The 19,077-nt window shown below is 38.8% G+C and overlaps 1 protein-coding gene across 1 annotated transcript in view; it reads right to left on the bottom strand.

Annotated features, from left to right (window-relative positions):
• The window catches only part of chrna11 (cholinergic receptor, nicotinic, alpha 11), a 36,927-nt gene continuing 17,850 nt past the window's right edge, over positions 1-19,077 (bottom strand). The window contains exons 6-10 of the mRNA XM_058619190.1: positions 9,475-9,642; positions 9,195-9,389; positions 6,557-6,643; positions 4,569-4,678; positions 1-2,349 (exon numbers count right to left, since the gene is read on the bottom strand). Of these exons, the coding sequence (XP_058475173.1) occupies positions 1,612-2,349; positions 4,569-4,678; positions 6,557-6,643; positions 9,195-9,389; positions 9,475-9,642 (1,298 nt within the window). The 3' untranslated portion in view covers positions 1-1,611. The remainder of the gene's footprint in view (positions 2,350-4,568; positions 4,679-6,556; positions 6,644-9,194; positions 9,390-9,474; positions 9,643-19,077) is intronic.

Below are 19,077 nucleotides of genomic sequence, written 5' to 3'. Positions count from 1 at the left end.
TGGTAGAAAAAAAAAAGGGAGTATCCTTTATTTTCAAGATGAGAAATGTTCTGTACAGTGAGTGTTTGGGTGCCGGGAGGAGAGGAGAACATCCCTCTGCAAAACAGCCCGTGACAGGAAGTTTGCGTTGCACCTGCTGCGAGCCTTGATTCAAAAGTTCACAGTGACAGAATGAGTGTACACAGTTTAGCCACCACAGACAGTCTGTGAGTCAGGAGTGTAGTAAACATAGGTCCAAACATTAAAGATTAGGCTGTTAAGTTAATTAACACACAGCTTAAAACAGTCCTGTGTAAACTCATCATCATCATTTGTTCCTGTTCTATCTATGTATCTAATTGCATCCTTTTTTTTCCTCATATACTAATGGCCATGGGCACACAGTGTGGCGATGTATTGGAGCCGTAAAAGACAGTAATCTGTTATCTCACCACATTTATTTTACTATTTTTGAAAGATCGTCACTCATTTGTGCCTCTCGTCGTCTTTTAAACACCTGACGCTCCAAACCCTGAGCTTTCAAACCTCTCATATGAAACACAATGAGATCTGTGAAGATCACGTCAGCCACAATAAGTGTAATTATCCGTTCACTCCGGTGCAGTCACTCGCCCCTGCATTGTTGACAACCAGTGAATTCAGTTTCCCAGTCACAATAAGCACCGCAAACTGTGGCCGAGGAGCTTTTCATCTCTACTGATTGTGGGCAGATTGGCAGTCGCCTCGTAAGAGATAAGGCCTTGGCAATTTAAAGCAGTCGTGAAGGGAGAGGAGACATCAAAAGCATTTTTTTAGTCTTAAGGATTATCCGTGGTCATTAGATGGATGTGATTGAATAATAGATGAGATCCTCTTCCGTTTGTTTCTGATCTCGATCCTTGGTCCACTTTTGTATATCCGTGCATCAAACTGCTTACTCTGCCCAAACGACACGAGGGATGAAGTCTCATTCCTTCATGGACCACTCTTTGTTGTCTGTCCTTGTAAATGCCTCTTTCTCTCTCTCCCCCCCGACACGCTCTCCTCCTCGCATCATTTTAAACGATGCAGTCCTCTCTCATCATGTGGGAGTGAAAGGTTGGCTTCCCTCATTGAGAAAATGAAACAGCCAAATGACTGTCTTATTTATCTGCCCCTATCTACTTGCCCGCTTCTCTTCTCTGTCTCTTGCAATCCTAGCCTTGCTTTAAGAGCTGCCTTACGTGAGATTGCACCGGACTGATTTCTTCGCTCCCTTTCCCCTCTCGGACTAATCTTTCCTCTAATTTTTAGGGGACAGTCTTTGAATTCACCATAATCCATCTCACCTTGACAAGAATATGATAAAGCAACCTGCTCACCCAAAACTCATTTTAACGTCGCTCTGTATCCCCCCTTCCTCATCTGCTTCCCTCTAATATTCCTCTTACCAAACAGCAAACATTGCAAAAAAAACCTCCTGTTTTTGTTTTTCTATTTCCCGGTATCTCGCTATCACAAATCACGAAGCCCACAGTTTGCTGGAAATCGTGTTTCCAAGCCCACTTCATCCATCATCTTATCTCTAATACCCCTCATCCACTTCTGCTCACTTCTCCTCTTCTTTTTTTTTCTTCCTTTTCCTCTTTGCCATCAAACAAAGTCCTTTGAAACAGCTTCGACAAAATTCGGGGCAGACATGAGGATGGAAATGGTGCAGATGATGTTGAAAACGCTGAATGCTACCAGACAAAGGCGATCGATTACAGCTCCTGCAAATTTCCACTGGTCGGCCACGCGCTCGGCCTCATCCTGCTCTCGGAAGCGGTCTGCCATGTAACGCACATCTTCCAGAATAGCCTGTAGCTGCAGGTCTCCTATCCCTGCAGTCGAACACCCTCCCAGTCCTCCTGGACCACCTCCAAAGCCCCCGCCACTGGAGACAGTGCTGGGGCAGCCTACAGTGTCCATATTAGGGGTAGGAGGTGGTGGAGAGCTGCAGAACTGAGATGGCAGGTGTGGAGGAGGACTCCCTGCTCCGCGAGGAGGCCCCACTGAGATGTTATTCCTCTGGACAGGCTCTGAGAGCACTGAAGGCTCCTCCATGCTCTGGAAGCCCATGTAGAGAAGGTTCCCATTGTTGTTAGTACTGGACTGCACCTGGAGGTGAGGGTGTCCTGCGTGCAGGGGCCCTGCCTGAAGAGGACCCAGGTTCTGTGGGTGAAGCGGATGAAGGGTGGGGTCTAGAGGGTTGGGGATGCTGCCACTCTGGGAGCCGGAGGAGCAACGCCGCAGATGGGGTGCACACGGGGGCCGCTGCGGGTCGTTATTCTCTCCTGGCCGCTTCATACGCAAGAACCACGCGACCCACTGCAGCAAAACAAGCTGCACCTGGAGGGGAAGAGACGTGTAAAAGAAAAAGCTTTAACACACTAAAAAAACCTTGGTTTATTGACCTAATAACATGAAAGTAATTACGATAAGTGAATGGCTTCATTTGATGGAGAACGATGTTGATGTTTTCTTTCTAAATGCAGCTGCACTTTTTTTAAGCAGCAGAGATTCTCCACAGTGACACTCCGTGAAAGAGCCTGTGGCAAAGAAGATGCTTTTGTTTTAACTGGATTCCTTTCAGACTCAGTTCTTCCAAAGATGGCTTTAAATTCTCAACATCAGACTGAAAAGGATTGCGTGTTCAAACGTTGGTGCAAATTTGACCCTTGATTCCCCTCAACTCTTTCACTGCTGTTGATTTTTTTCTCCTGCTTTTGTCCCTCCTCTCCTCTCTCCTCTCCTTTTCCCTCTCATTACTCATTTCCTCTTCCCTCCTTTTGTACCTGGATTTGCTTTTCTTTTTGCCCTCTACTCTGTCCTTTCCTCCGTCCCTCTATTTGTCCCCTTTCTTCTCCCATCTTTGTTTCCTCTTCCCTCCTCCTGTCCTTTTTCCGCCCCCTCTCCACTCTACCTCTCCTTGTCACCTCTCCTTCTCCTTCCTTGAACACAAACTCGCTTGGACACAAACTCGCATGTCCCCTGAAACAGCAAATTGTCCCTACAGCATCCAGATGGATGTCTGGCATCTAATGAGGAGATAATGTCCAGATGACTGCTCAATTAGTCTCCACCAAGTGCGTTTTCAAACGAGGTAACAGTCCCCGCTGTTGATGCTGTTTTTCTGTGGGCTTTAATTATGACCTGTGCTGGTTCAATGCTCTCATCTGAACCACATCAGGTTGCTTGTTAATTGGCCCTTGGACTGTTTGAATGAGCCATTCATCATCAGAACGTCCATATAATGTGTCAATACACAACTAAGCTTATGTTGCATTTGTCTAGTGGGTAAAGAATTAGTGACGTCTAATGTTGAGGCTGTCGATTGTAAAAGGACTCCTTTCCCAGGACCCCCTCCCTTTCCCACTTTTGTCAAGAAACTATGTTAGTCTTAGGGCCACACATGAAGACAACTTAAATGACGACATGTTGAGATTAAACTTGAAATTGCGAGAATTAAGTTGGAATATCCTGTTGAGATTTAAATCAGCATGTAGTCTTAATCATCTGGACGTCCATCAGAGCGAGCGACTGCTCCACAGAAGCTCAGTCAGTCTCGGACGTGGTTGGAATGTGAACGTGACCTTTCTGAAACGCTTTTCTTGACTGGAAGTGGTAAAATATCAACAAACATAAAGTCTCTCTCTCATTAGTGACTGTCAGTGTCGTTCTCTCTGGTGAACATGTCGAGCTTTCCATTTTAATCTCGACATTTCAAATTGAATCTTGACGTGTCGACTCACATGTTGGCTAAACTCGACATGTTGAGATTAAGCCAAGATAACCCTAACCCAAGATTAATGTTGTCATGGTGAAAAAACTCTCAATCTCAATATGTCGACTCAAACCTCAACAGGATATTATAACTTTATTCTCAAAAATTCAAGTTTAATCTTAGCCTGTTGATTTACATCTCAAATCTCAAATCTCAACATGCCGACTAAACTCGAAGTTTAATCTCGTCATGGCCCTAAAACTCAGTACAGTATATGTAAAAGGCAACAAAGAGTAAACAAGCAGTTACACACTCAAACACACATATGATTGGTCCTATTTCACAAAAGTCAGTGACTCTTTTACTGCAATTCTCTATTTCAGGCCTTTTTTCAACCCATTAAAACTAAACTTTTTTGGGGGGGGAGGGGGAGGCAAAACTTTTGATGGAGTTATAGCATTAAACACAAGGCAAGAAAAGGAAGAAAATGGAGTTAAATTGAATCCACCCACATATCTAGAGTGCTTTGAAACACACTCCGTGCTGCCGAAGTCTGCAGCGAGGCATTTGATGAACACATTCCGGCAGACTGATGTTGCTGGATGAGTCACAGCTCAGGAAGTCGGTGAATAAAAAACTGAACAGACACAGGCAGAGGGGCAGAGCAGCACTAACAGATGACTGGAATGTTATTGGAAATGGAGCTGAGGATGGAGAACGAATGCCACGGAGAGATCGACCGCAGGAATGTATCATGTGTGGAACGGGGAGAGGAGCCATTCACGAGAGTGATGGAGCTGCATAGCGGGATGTGTTTAACTGATCATGAAGAATATCCGCTCACCCATTTCGGCATGTTTCCTCCATTTGGGTCGTGGTGATGATACTGCAGAACCACCACTGTAGCGATAACTGACATCCCAACAATGATCATTATACTGGCAAAGTACTGACCTGGGGAGAAGGAGAGAACAGACACTGTCACTTCCCACATGCTTATTGAAACCCACACAGTCTCTTTCAGAGGTGCTTGATATTGTCCTTCACTTGTGTGTCATGCGCGTCAAGGTCGGTGAGACCCGTCAGATAATTCACAGGAGGAGTCTGAAGAGTTTGTTTGATTCCTCTCAGTCTGTTTCATGCAACACATACTGTAAATATCTGCAGACCTGAGACCTGCGGCCAGCGCTGCTGTCTGCTTGTTGTCACATTGTCTTAGCGAAATCATCAAACAGACCCTGACTGTGCTGCAGCATAGTTATTCTTTATAAAAGCAAATATGCTGAATATGTTTTTAATGGGCAGGATTTGTGTCTTTGGGCAGATGTGGCCTTGCATCAGTCTCTGGCTATCATCTTAGCTCACTTAATATCATTTCCCACTAATGTGCCCACAATCAATTCAGCCAATTAAAGCGGAAAGAGAACAGATTGCTTAAATAAATTTTGTTGTTTGGATTTGGGAGGATGTTTTTATCTAATTTATCTTATTTATCATCCATCTTCTACCACTTTATCTACCACATGAGGGTCACAGGGGAGGTGGTGCCAATCCCAGCTGAAATAAGGTGTAAGGTGGGGACATTCATTCATTCATTCATTCATTCATTCATTCATTCTTTCAGCGCAACCTCTTTGTAGCCTGTCACAATTAGTATTTTGTAATTAAACCACATGAAGTGATATTCAGAGAATACTGGGTGTGATCACTGTTGTTGCTCTGTGGCTCTGTCACTATAGTGTCACGGTGTTGTTGTTTAAACGTCACTCGGTCCACTGGACTGTCATGAAAACATCTGTGGTCTCCAGAGACCGTGGTGTACATTTAGACACACACTTTTCATGATGGATCACAGGCTTTTTTTTTACTCAGAGACCTTCAGTAAATTCTCATTTAGATTGGAGATTAGGGATAATGATATTATGTTTTTAATGATACTACTACTGCTGCTTATTGAATTTTACTCTTATTGGTTCTTTTGGAGATACGGTAACTGTTGCTTTCACTATGTCTGTGTAGATTCTCATTCATCCAGGTCTTATTTCTCCAAAGGTCATTAAACCATTTGCAATTGGACATGTAGAGTTCAGGAAGATGTTTAACCTCTCATCCCTTAAACCCTGTAAATTACAGACGTTCAAGATCTACAATAAATCTACCAGTTCACTTCAGTTGGTACTTATGGATGTTACATGTCATGTGCCCAATTGGATTACAGACACGCCCATTTTAAGTAGATTTAAAGATACTGTTATAACGGGAATGTAGGGTGAAAGGCGGGGTACACCCTGGACAGGGACACATATAGAAACAAACAACCTTTCACTGTCACACCTATGGTCAATTTAAAGTGTCCAATTTACCTAATCCCCAAATCTGGAACCAGAGAACCTGTAGGAAACCCATGCACACGGGGGAGTGTGAAAAACAGAGTAAGAAAATCTATGATTAAACGGTAGAAGATGAATAAATGGATCCTTCTAATATGTTAAATATAGATCATGATGCGGAACACTCATATTAGCATTTAGCTCAAGGCGTCAGTTCATTAAAGCACAACTCGATTGAGTCAAGACTCTTTTTTTTCCCCCCAATTAGGCCCAGTTGGAAGTTTGTTTCTCCTGCTGTCACAAACACGAGAGACCTCACATTGATCTTCACTGTCAGACGGAGACTTCATGCTGAGTTCTTAATGAGTGAAACGTCTTTAATCCACAGAGACGATCGTTACATCTGTGTTGTGTGTATCGGTCTGTTTTAATTGGGTCTCAGTAACACAGTTGAGCGATCAGGTCACTCGTGAAAAGGCTCCCGACGTTTTTCATCACATACCTATGAGAGGGACGGAGTCCGATGTGGCCGGCATGATCTCTGCCACCAGCAACATGAACACAGTGAGAGACAGCAACACGGTGATACCTGCATAGATAGATAGACAGACGGACGGAGGGAGGTAGTTAGGTAGGTAGGTAGGTCAGTCGATGGATGGATGGTAGGTAGGTAGGTAGGTAGGTCGATGGATGGATGGATGGATGGTAGGTAGGTAGGTAGGTAGGTAGGTCAGTCGATGGATGGATGGATGATAGGTAGGTAGGTAGGTCGATGGATGGATGGTAGGTAGGTAGGTAGGTCGGTCGGTCGGTCGATGGATGGATGGTAGGTAGGTAGGTAGGTAGGTAGGTAGGTCGGTCGGTCGGTCGATGGATGGATGGTAGGTAGGTAGGTAGGTCGGTCGGTCGGTCGGTCGGTCGGTCGATGGATGGATGGTAGGTAGGTAAGTAGGTAGGTAGGTAGGTGTCAAGAATACAGTGGTTTGATTTACTGTTCTTCCCAGAGTGAGAGTCTTTTCTGATGAGAATCTAAATCAGTTGTTTTGATATCACACTCAGCTCTGGAGGTCAGGTTCGATTTATGGAAATGACCAGCTAATACTCACACAGTAAATTATTTTTTGACTCCCTGTACAGATAAAAGCTCTTCCATCGCTGCAAATAACCTTTAAAATCTGAACACACACACACACTGAAGCCCATCTCTATCTTCATTAATCCACCTCTAAATGATCTGTCTCACTTCACCAACAGACAAAATTTAAGGAGTGCTTTGCTGGCAAAACTGTCCCCATTCACAATAACTCAATTAAACTCTTAGGCCAAGAGATAAAATATGAATGACCTTTAAAGATGTTAAGAAGATTAAAAATGCCACATGGATGCACCTTCTTCACAGAAAACAACACTTGTTCCCCTTAAAGCCTGCTCCTTTCACCTTAAAGTCACAGTCCCCTGAATCTCAGTGTCTCTTCTATCAAGCAGAGTGACAGAGTGTTTTCCTGGAAGGCGATGTGTAAGCTCTCTCTCCCTCTAATCAATTCACTGGCCTTAATTACATCAATAGGTTAACTGGCTGTGTGTGAAAGGGTTGGCATTTTTTGTAAGTGGCGAAATGCTGTGTAATGCATTTGTATTGACGTTAAGGATAATTTGATAATGCATCCACTGCCTCTTTCAGACATGAGTCAGATCATATTAACAAAAGAGGATCATTTTTACTTGGTGAATGAGCAGACTGGCGCAAAGTTAATATCATTTCAGAACAAAAACTCATTAGCTTCATTAACAATTCATTTACTGGACATTTTCTTAATGAATGAAGTCATTTCTGGCCACAAATTGTCAGAAAACAAAATCGCTTCTGTTCTCCATTCTTCAGAAGCCTCTATTTTCTTCTTCGTCTTCTCTCATAGCGCTTTGAACTGTTCCTCCGTTCTGTTTTCTCTTTCTGTTACCCTCTCACATCTCTGTTCCTCTTCTTCCTCCTAAAACGTCTAAATCTGTCTGTTTTATCCTGTAATCCCTCTTTCCTTAAGCTCCACACCTTCCCTCCCTCGTCGCTTCTTTTATGCCTCCACATCATCACTTCTGCCTTTGTTCTCAAAAGCTTTGGGTACATAAATGTGTGAGGATAAACCCTAAATACACAGTGTAAATGATGATGACACCAGTTGCTGCTGACCGTCTAGGGCCCAAAACACCACCTCGTCAGCAATAAAGAGGTTGTTTTTTTTCTTTTTCTTTTTTTTTTGCTGCTTGTCGTTTTCTAAGTTCTGGTCAGCCCCTCCAGTGTTTATTCAAACTGGAGGTGTGTGCATGTGCTCACGCTCTGTATCCATGATACTTGTTGAGGCTTTTTTTTTAAACATACAGTACATACAGTAACCAAAAATGTTCAGTTTTGGTAGAAATAAGCGTTTTAAGCAAGAGTCTTGTTTTACAGAGAGCTGACATGTTTCTACAGGAGCCTGAATAAATGTACATTTCACACTTTGAAGCAGTGGCTGACTACGCCCACATTAAGTCAAGTCTTTCACACTGGATCTACATTGCCGTGGGAATAATACACAACGCCTTATATGGACATTCTGGAGGTGTGTGTTTGTAGGTCACATGTTCAGGCTTTAAAATATGCATGTTTTTTTTTAATCTTCTTATGTGTTGTTGAGTCAAAGTTATGTTTCACTTTATATCACATTTTCAGTAGTGATATAAAGTAGCAATAATTGTGCAGAAGTTACAAAATTAGATCTTTTCTTTTTGTTCATAACAACGAGCCAAGTGAACTTTGAACTGCGACGTATTTACAAATTTCACAAATTCAATTCGATCTTAAACATTTTGAGTATTTTGTGCTCAGGTGTGTTTATATAATTGGTGAATTTTTTTTTTTTTTCCCATCAGATTGCCTATAGGTTGTACTGAAACAGATATAAGTCACTCTATATTGCACACTCTTATAGCCTCGGTATATACTGTATATTTTAACATAGTAATGGAATAAAGCAGCCAAAATGCTCTGTGTTCTAAGGGTTAAAACTAAATATGGTATTTCAGGAAATTAGGAAATAATCCTTTCCTTCTCCTGCTGCACTTTTGCCCTAATGACAGCCAATAGCTGCGCTCGATCTACTCACCCAGTGAGATCTTCTCCCCAGAGTCAGCGGGCAGCACGAAGATGAGCAGAGTCATAGAAGAAAGCAGCACACATGGAATGAGCAGGTTCAGGGCGTAGTAGAGTGTCCGGCGTCGTATTGTAATAACAAACGTCACATCTGGGTAAGGCTCTTTACAGCAGTCATAGAAGGCCTCGTTTCTGGTGCCCGGGACACCTGGACAAACGGGGACAAACAGACAGATGTTGGCTCCTCTGCTGCTGTTCTCCTTGAGTACATAGATCCACTTCACCCTACTAACCAATGAGGTCCCACTCTCCATTGGGCATGAAGCTCGAAATATCCGCATCGATCATTTGAAGGTTCAGCAGCCAACCGTCGTACGTCCACGAGCCGAACTTCATCTCACATTTCTGGATGTCGAAAGGAAACCAACGAACGTCCACGCTGCACGTGCTCATAAACATTCCTTAGAGAGGGATGAAACACAAAAGCACTGAAGGCAGAGCTCATCACTCAGTTGTCAAAATGACAATATTGACCCCCCTGCAGTTTCCTCTTCAGAGGCGGCGGCGAGGGAAAGATGTGTTGGAAAATCGCTTGTGTTCTGAATATCAATTTTTCTTTATCATCTGAAAGATCTGTTCATTCACTTCATAATCAGCCCGACCCACTTCTCAGCTACCTCACATGTTTGTGTAGAGACAGTGAGGGGAAAATGCTGCATCACAAGCAGGAGTTTTTATTAACATTGTGCAGGAGAATTTACTGTAAGCAAATCTCATTTAGAGGCTGGAGGAGTGAAAGTGAAAAATGAGATTAGAAACTCCTCCCATCAAAGTAATACCTTTAAAAAAAAAAGATTGGCAACAGCGTTGTCACTGATGGGTCTGAGGTTTCCTCTCATGCCTCCGTGCTCGGCCTGCACACACAGCTGTTAGCTAAGCCTCTTAGACAGAAACATCAACCGACGGTGACACTAACAAACCAGATTGTGCACAGCGCCCTAATCAGATTATTACGTTTATTACGCACACACAGAAGTATATATAGTAAAATAATCACTTGCATGCCAGTGTGCAGCATCACAAGGATCCTCGCTGCTGGCAAACCCCAGCTCTTAAAGTAATTACAGAAATAAGTGGATCAGGCTTGTTTCGACGTTCAGAGGCATGCAAACAGGCACGTTTCCAGTGTATCCTTACACTACATATCTCAAATGCATTCATTACGCGGCTGCCAAACATGCAAATCAGACTCCAGACTGGAACGGAAGCAGAGATTGGAGATGAAGAAGGAGGTTAGCAGCATGAAAGGATGACTAGGGGGTTTAAAAACAAAGGTTGATCACAACATGACACCAAATTATGTAGCAGCTCAAGTATCATGAGCTCCTGAGACAGTGACCTCGAAATTTGATTTGATTTAACTCTCGAAAAAAAATACTTTTGACAAATTGACAAATTTACTTGGTACATTTCCTTCCGTAAGAATTGGGTCTTGGAACGTTCTCTCGTGGATTTTGTTCATTTGTTTCAGCATTTTGTAAAAGTGTTTCACATTGTGTGGTAATGGTTTGCACCTCCAGGCCACCGTACTTTCATATGTCGCATTGAAAACAGAAGTCGCAAGGCCTCCAGACAAAGGAACGTGTCACCTGACACAGATGTGGGTTAACCTTTTAACGACGGGCCTCCAAATGTCCTTGTGAAATTACAGACTTGTTTTAACCATTAAAGGGTCGAAATTGTCCTGTGAGTAAGTTCTTTGCATGTTTTAACAATTTAAAACTGTAGTTGCACATAAACACCAGATTTTCCATGTTAAATTTGAAATTTGAACAGTATAACACTCATTTAAAGTAACATTTGTTTGAGTTTTTGTCTCTTTTTCCAACTCTCTCCTCTCTGGTGACAAAGACGCTGATTCTCTGGCAAGTGAAATTACCGTAATAACCACATACTGGCTCTGACGTGCAACTTTTCAACTTTCAGAGACAGGTGGGCAGTGTTAAGAGACGGATAGGCTGGTGTTTAAGGCTTAGAACTGTTTAGAACCATAAAATCAAAACCTAAAAAGCAGACCAGAACCTCTGCAGCAGCGACGAGAGTTACTATGACTTTTTTGTCACATTTTGGACGACATACTATACTATGACATTTTTGTTGGTGATTTTGGATGACATACTATACTATGACATATTTGGGTGATTTTGGACGACATACTATACTATGACATTTTTAAGTGATTTTGGACGACATACTATACTATGACATTTTTGGGTGATTTTGGACGACATACTATACTATGACTTTTTTAGGTGATTTTGGACGACATACTATACTATGACATTTTTGGGTGATTTTGGACGACATACTATACTATGACATTTTTGGGTGATTTTGAACGACATACTATACTATGACTTTTTTGACCCATTATGGACGACATACTATACCATGACATTTTTGGGTGATTTTGGACAACATACTATACTATGACATTTTTGGGTGATTTTGGACGACATACTATACTATGACATTTTTGGGTGATTTTGGACGACATACTATACTATGACATTTTTGGGTGATTTTGGACGACATACTATACTATGACATTTTTGGGTGATTTTGGACGACATGCTATACTATGACTTTTTTAGGTGATTTTGGACGACATACTATACTATGACTTTTTTGTCACATTTTGGACGACATACTATACTATGACATTTTTTTTGGTGATTTTGGACGACATACTATACTATGACATATTTGGGTGATTTTGGACGACATACTATACTATGACATTTTTGGGTGATTTTGGACGACATACTATACTATGACATTTTTGTTGCTGATTTTGGACAACATACTATACTATGACATTTTTGTTGGTGATTTTGGACGACATACTATACTATGACATATTTGGGTGATTTTGGACGACATACTATACTATGACATTTTTGTTGGTGATTTTGGATGACATACTATACTATGACATATTTGGGTGATTTTGGACGACATACTATACTATGACATTTTTAAGTGATTTTGGACGACATACTATACTATGACATTTTTGGGTGATTTTGGACGACATACTATACTATGACTTTTTTAGGTGATTTTGGACGACATACTATACTATGACATTTTTGGGTGATTTTGGACGACATACTATACTATGACATTTTTGGGTGATTTTGAACGACATACTATACTATGACTTTTTTGACCCATTATGGACGACATACTATACTATGACATTTTTGGGTGATTTTGGACAACATACTATACTATGACATTTTTGGGTGATTTTGGACGACATACTATACTATGACATTTTTGGGTGATTTTGGACGACATACTATACTATGACATTTTTGGGTGATTTTGGACGACATACTATACTATGACATTTTTGGGTGATTTTGGACGACATGCTATACTATGACTTTTTTAGGTGATTTTGGACGACATACTATACTATGACTTTTTTGTCACATTTTGGACGACATACTATACTATGACATTTTTTTTGGTGATTTTGGACGACATACTATACTATGACATATTTGGGTGATTTTGGACGACATACTATACTATGACATTTTTGGGTGATTTTGGACGACATACTATACTATGACATTTTTGTTGCTGATTTTGGACAACATACTATACTATGACATTTTTGTTGGTGATTTTGGACGACATACTATACTATGACTTTTTTAGGTGATTTTGGACGACATACTATACTATGACATTTTTTTTTGGTGATTTTGGATGACATACTATACTATGACTTTTTTAGGTGATTTTGGACGACATACTATACTATTACATTTTTGGGTGATTTTGGACGACATACTATACTATGACTTTTTTAGGTGATTTTGGACGACATACTATATACTATGACTTTTTTGTCAAATTTTGGACGACATACTATACTATTACATTTTTGGGTGATTTTGGACGACATACTATACTATGACTTTTTTAGGTGATTTTGGACGACATACTATATACTATGACTTTTTTGTCACATTTTGGACGACATACTATACTATGACTTTTTTGTCACATTTTGGACGACATACTATACTATGACTTTTTTGTCACATTTTGGACGACATACTATACTATGACATTTTTGGGTGATTTTGGACGACATACTATACTATGACATTTTTGGGTGATTTTGGACGACATACTATACTATGACATTTTTGGGTGATTTTGGACGACATACTATACTATGACTTTTTTAGGTGATTTTGGACGACTTACTATACTATGACTTTTTTGTCACATTTTGGACGACATACTATACTATGACTTTTTTGTCACATTTTGGATGACATACTATACTATGACATTTTTGTTGGTGATTTTGGACGACATACTATACTATGACTTTTTTGTCACATTTTGGACGACATACTATACTATGACTTTTTTGTCACATTTTGGAGGACATACTATACTATGACTTTTTTAGGTGATTTTGGACGACATACTATACTATGACATTTTTTTTGGTGATTTTGGACGACATACTATACTATGACTTTTTTAGGTGATTTTGGACGACATACTATACTATGACATTTTTGGGTGATTTTGGACGACATACTATACTATGACTTTTTTAGGTGATTTTGGACGACATACTATAGTATGACATTTTTGGGTGATTTTGGACGACATACTATACTATGACTTTTTTAGGTGATTTTGGACGACATACTATACTATGACTTTTTTGTCACATTTTGGACGACATACTATACTATGACTTTTTTGTCACATTTTGGACAACATACTATACTATGACTTTTTGGTCACATTTTGGACGACATACTATACTATGACATTTTTGTTGGTGATTTTGGACGACATACTATACTATGACTTTTTTGTCACATTTTGGACGACATACTATACTATGACTTTTTTGTCACATTTTGAACGACATACTATACTATGACATTTTTAAGTGATTTTGGACGACATACTATACTATGACATTTTTGGGTGATTTTGGACGACATACTATACTATGACTTTTTTAGGTGATTTTGGACGACATACTATACTATGACATTTTTAAGTGATTTTGGACGACATACTATACTATGACTTTTTTAGGTGATTTTGGACGACATACTATACTATGACTTTTTTGTCACATTTTGAACGACATACTATAATATGACATTTTTGGGTGATTTTGGACGACATGCTAAACAACTACTTTTTTGACTGATTTTGGACGACATACTATACTATGACTTTTTTGTGTGATTTCAGATGAAATACTATACTCAGACTTTTCAGTTACGCAATGGTGTTGATTAGGTAGTGTGTATGTGAAGTTAACAATTTCATTTTGGCCGAGTGGTCTGTGACGCTAGCTTTGAAGACACAGCCTCCCCGAGGGGTATTGGTTCAAATCCCACCCCAGACATCAAATGCCACTTCTCTTCGAGGACTTTAGACAACATACTATGACATTTTTGGGTGATTTCGGACAACATACTATACTATGACATTTTTGGGTGATTTTGGACCACACACTAAACTATGACTTTTTTGTCACATTTTGGACGACATACTATACTATGACTTTTTTGTCACATTTTGGACGACATACTATACTATGACATTTTTAAGTGATTTTGGACGACATACTATACTATGACTTTTTTAGGTGATTTTGGACGACATACTATACTATGACTTTTTGTCACATTTTGGACGACATACTATACTATGACTTTTTTGTCACATTTTGGACGACATACTATACTATGACTTTTTTAGGTGATTTTGGACGACATACTATACTATGACATTTTTTTTGGTGATTTTGGACGACATACTATACTATGACTTTTTTAGGTGATTTTGGACGACATACTATACTATGACTTTTTTAGGTGATTTTGGACCACACACTAAACTATGACTTTTTTGTCCCATTTTGAATGACATACTATACTATGACTTTTTTGTCACATTTTGGACGACATACTATACTATGACATTTTTGTTGGTGATTTTGGACGACATACTATACTATGACATTTTTGGGTGATTTTGGACGACATACTATACTATGACATTTTTGGGTGATTTTGGACAACATACTATACTGTGACCTTTTTAGGTGATTTTGGACGACATACTATACTATGACATTTTTGGGTGATTTTGGACGACATACTATACTATGACTTTTTTAGGTGATTTTGGACGACATACTATACTATGACTTTTTTGTCACATTTTGGACGACATACTATACTATGACTTTTTGGTCACATTTTGGACGACATACTATACTATGACATTTTTGTTGGTGATTTTGGACGACATACTATACTATGACATTTTTGGGTGATTTTGGACGACATACTATACTATGACATTTTTGGGTGATTTTGGACGACATACTATACTGTGACATTTTTGGGTGATTTTGGACGCCATACTATACTATGACTTTTTTAGGTGATTTTGGACGACATACTATACTATGACTTTTTTGTCACATTTTGGACGACATACTATACTATGACTTTTTTGTCACATTTTGGACGACATACTATACTATGACTTTTTTGTCACATTTTGGACGACATACTATACTATGACATTTTTAAGTGATTTTGGACGACATACTATACTATGACTTTTTTAGGTGATTTTGGACGACATACTATACTATGACTTTTTTGTCACATTTTGGACGACATACTATACTATGACTTTTTTGTCACATTTTGGACGACATACTATACTATGACTTTTTTAGGTGATTTTGGACGACATACTATACTATGACATTTTTTTTGGTGATTTTGGACGACATACTATACTATGACTTTTTTAGGTGATTTTGGACGACATACTATACTATGACTTTTTTAGGTGATTTTGGACCACACACTAAACTATGACTTTTTTGTCCCATTTTGAATGACATACTATACTATGACTTTTTTGTCACATTTTGGACGACATACTATACTATGACATTTTTGATGGTGATTTTGGACGACATACTATACTATGACATTTTTGGGTGATTTTGGACGACATACTATACTATGACATTTTTGGGTGATTTTGGACAACATACTATACTGTGACATTTTTGGGTGATTTTGGACGCCATACTATATACTATGACTTTTTTAGGTGATTTTGGACGACATACTATACTATGACATTTTTGTTGGTGTTTTTGGACGACATACTATACTATGACTTTTTTGTCACATTTTGGACGACATACTATACTATGACTTTTTTGTCACATTTGAACGACATACTATACTATGACATTTTTAAGTGATTTTGGACGACATACTATACTATGACTTTTTTAGGTGATTTTGGACGACATACTATACTATGACTTTTTTGTCACATTTTGAACGACATACTATAATATGACATTTTTGGGTGATTTTGGACGACATGCCAAACAACTACTTTTTTGACTGATTTTGGACGACATACTATACTATGACTTTTTTGTGTGATTTCAGATGAAATACTATACTCAGACTTTTCAGTTACGCAATGGTGTTGATTAGGTAGTGTGTATGTAAAGTTAACAATTTCGTTTTGGCCGAGTGGTCTGTGACGCTAGCTTTGAAGACACAGCCTCCCCGAGGGGTATTGGTTCAAATCCCACCCCAGACATCAAATGCCACTTCTCTTCGAGGACTTTAGACAACATACTATGACATTTTTGGGTGATTTCGGACAACATACTATACTATGACATTTTTGGGTGATTTTGGACCACACACTAAACTATGACTTTTTTGTCCCATTTTGAATGACATACTATACTATGACTTTTTTGTCACATTTTGGACGACATACTATACTATGACTTTTTTGTCACATTTTGGACGACATACTATACTATGACATTTTTGGGTGATTTTGGACGACATACTATACTATGACTTTTTTAGGTGATTTTGGACGACATACTATACTATGACATTTTTTTGGTGATTTTGGACGACATACTATACTATGACTTTTTTAGGTGATTTTGGACGACATACTATACTATGACATTTTTGGGTGATTTTGGACGACATACTATACTATGACTTTTTTGTCACATTTTGGACGACATACTATACTATGACTTTTTTGTCACATTTTGGACGACATACTATACTATGACATTTTTGTTGGTGATTTTGGACGACATACTATACTATGACATTTTTGGGTGATTTTGGACTACATACTATACTATGACATTTTTGTTTGTGATTTTGGACGACATACTATACTATGACATTTTTGGGTGATTTTGGACGACATACTATACTATGACATTTTTGGGTGATTTTGGACGACATACTATACTATGACTTTTTTAGGTGATTTTGGACGACAAACTATACTATGACATTTTTGGGGGATTTTGGACGACATACTATACTATGACTTTTTTAAGTGATTTTGGACGACATACTTTACTATGACATTTTTGGGTGATTTTGGACGACATACTATACTATGACATTTTTGGGTGATTTTGAACGACATACTATACTATGACATTTTTGTCACATTTTGGACGACATACTATACTATGACATTTTTCTTGGTGATTTTGGACGACATACTATACGTTGACATTTTTGGGTGATTTTGGACGACATACTATACTATGACTTTTTTGTCACATTTTGAACGACATACTATACTATGACATTTTTGGGTGATTTTGGACGACATACTATACTATGACTTTTTTGTCACATTTTGAACGACATACTATACTATGACTTTTTTGTCACATTTTGAACAACATACTATACTATGACATTTTTGGGTGATTTTGGACAACATACTATACTATGACATTTTTGGATGATTTTGGGCGACATACTATACTATGACATTTTTGGGTGATTTTGGACGACATGCTATACTATGACTTTTTTAGGTGATTTTGGACGACATACTATACTATGACATTTTTGTCACATTTTGGACGACATACTATACTATGACATTTTTGTTGGTGATTTTGGACGACATACTATACTATGACATATTTGGGTGATTTTGGACGACATACTATATACTATGACATTTTTGGGTGATTTTGGACGACATACTATACTATGACATTTTTGGGTGATTTTGGACGACATACTATACTATGACTTTTTTAGGTGATTTTGGACGACATACTATACTATGACATTTTTTTTTGGTGATTTTGGATGACATACTTTACTATGACTTTTTTAGGCGATTTTGGACGACATACTATACTATTACATTTTTGGGTGATTTTGGACGACATACTATACTATGACTTTTTTAGGTGATTTTGGACGACATACTATATACTATGACTTTTTTGTCACATTTTGGACGACATACTATACTATGACTTTTTTGTCACATTTTGGACGACATACTATACTATGACATTTTTGTTGGTGATTTTGGACGACATACTATACTATGACATTTTTGGGTGATTTTGGACGACATACTATACTATGACATTTTTGGGTGATTTTGGACGACATACTATACTATGACTTTTTTAGGTGATTTTGGACGACATACTATACTATGACTTTTTTGTCACATTTTGGACGACATACTATACTATGACTTTTTTGTCACATTTTGGACGACATACTATACTATGACTTTTTTGTCACATTTTGGACGACATACTATACTATGACATTTTTGTTGGTGATTTTGGACGACATACTATACTATGACTTTTTTGTCACATTTTGGACGACATACTATACTATGACTTTTTTGTCACATTTTGGACGACATACTATACTATGACTTTTTTAGGTGATTTTGGAAGACAT

The sequence above is a fragment of the Solea solea genome, chromosome 20 (genome assembly GCF_958295425.1).
Source record: "Solea solea chromosome 20, fSolSol10.1, whole genome shotgun sequence".
NCBI classification, from domain to species: Eukaryota; Metazoa; Chordata; class Actinopteri; order Pleuronectiformes; family Soleidae; genus Solea; species Solea solea.
This window is presented reverse-complemented; position numbering and strand designations above follow the sequence as displayed.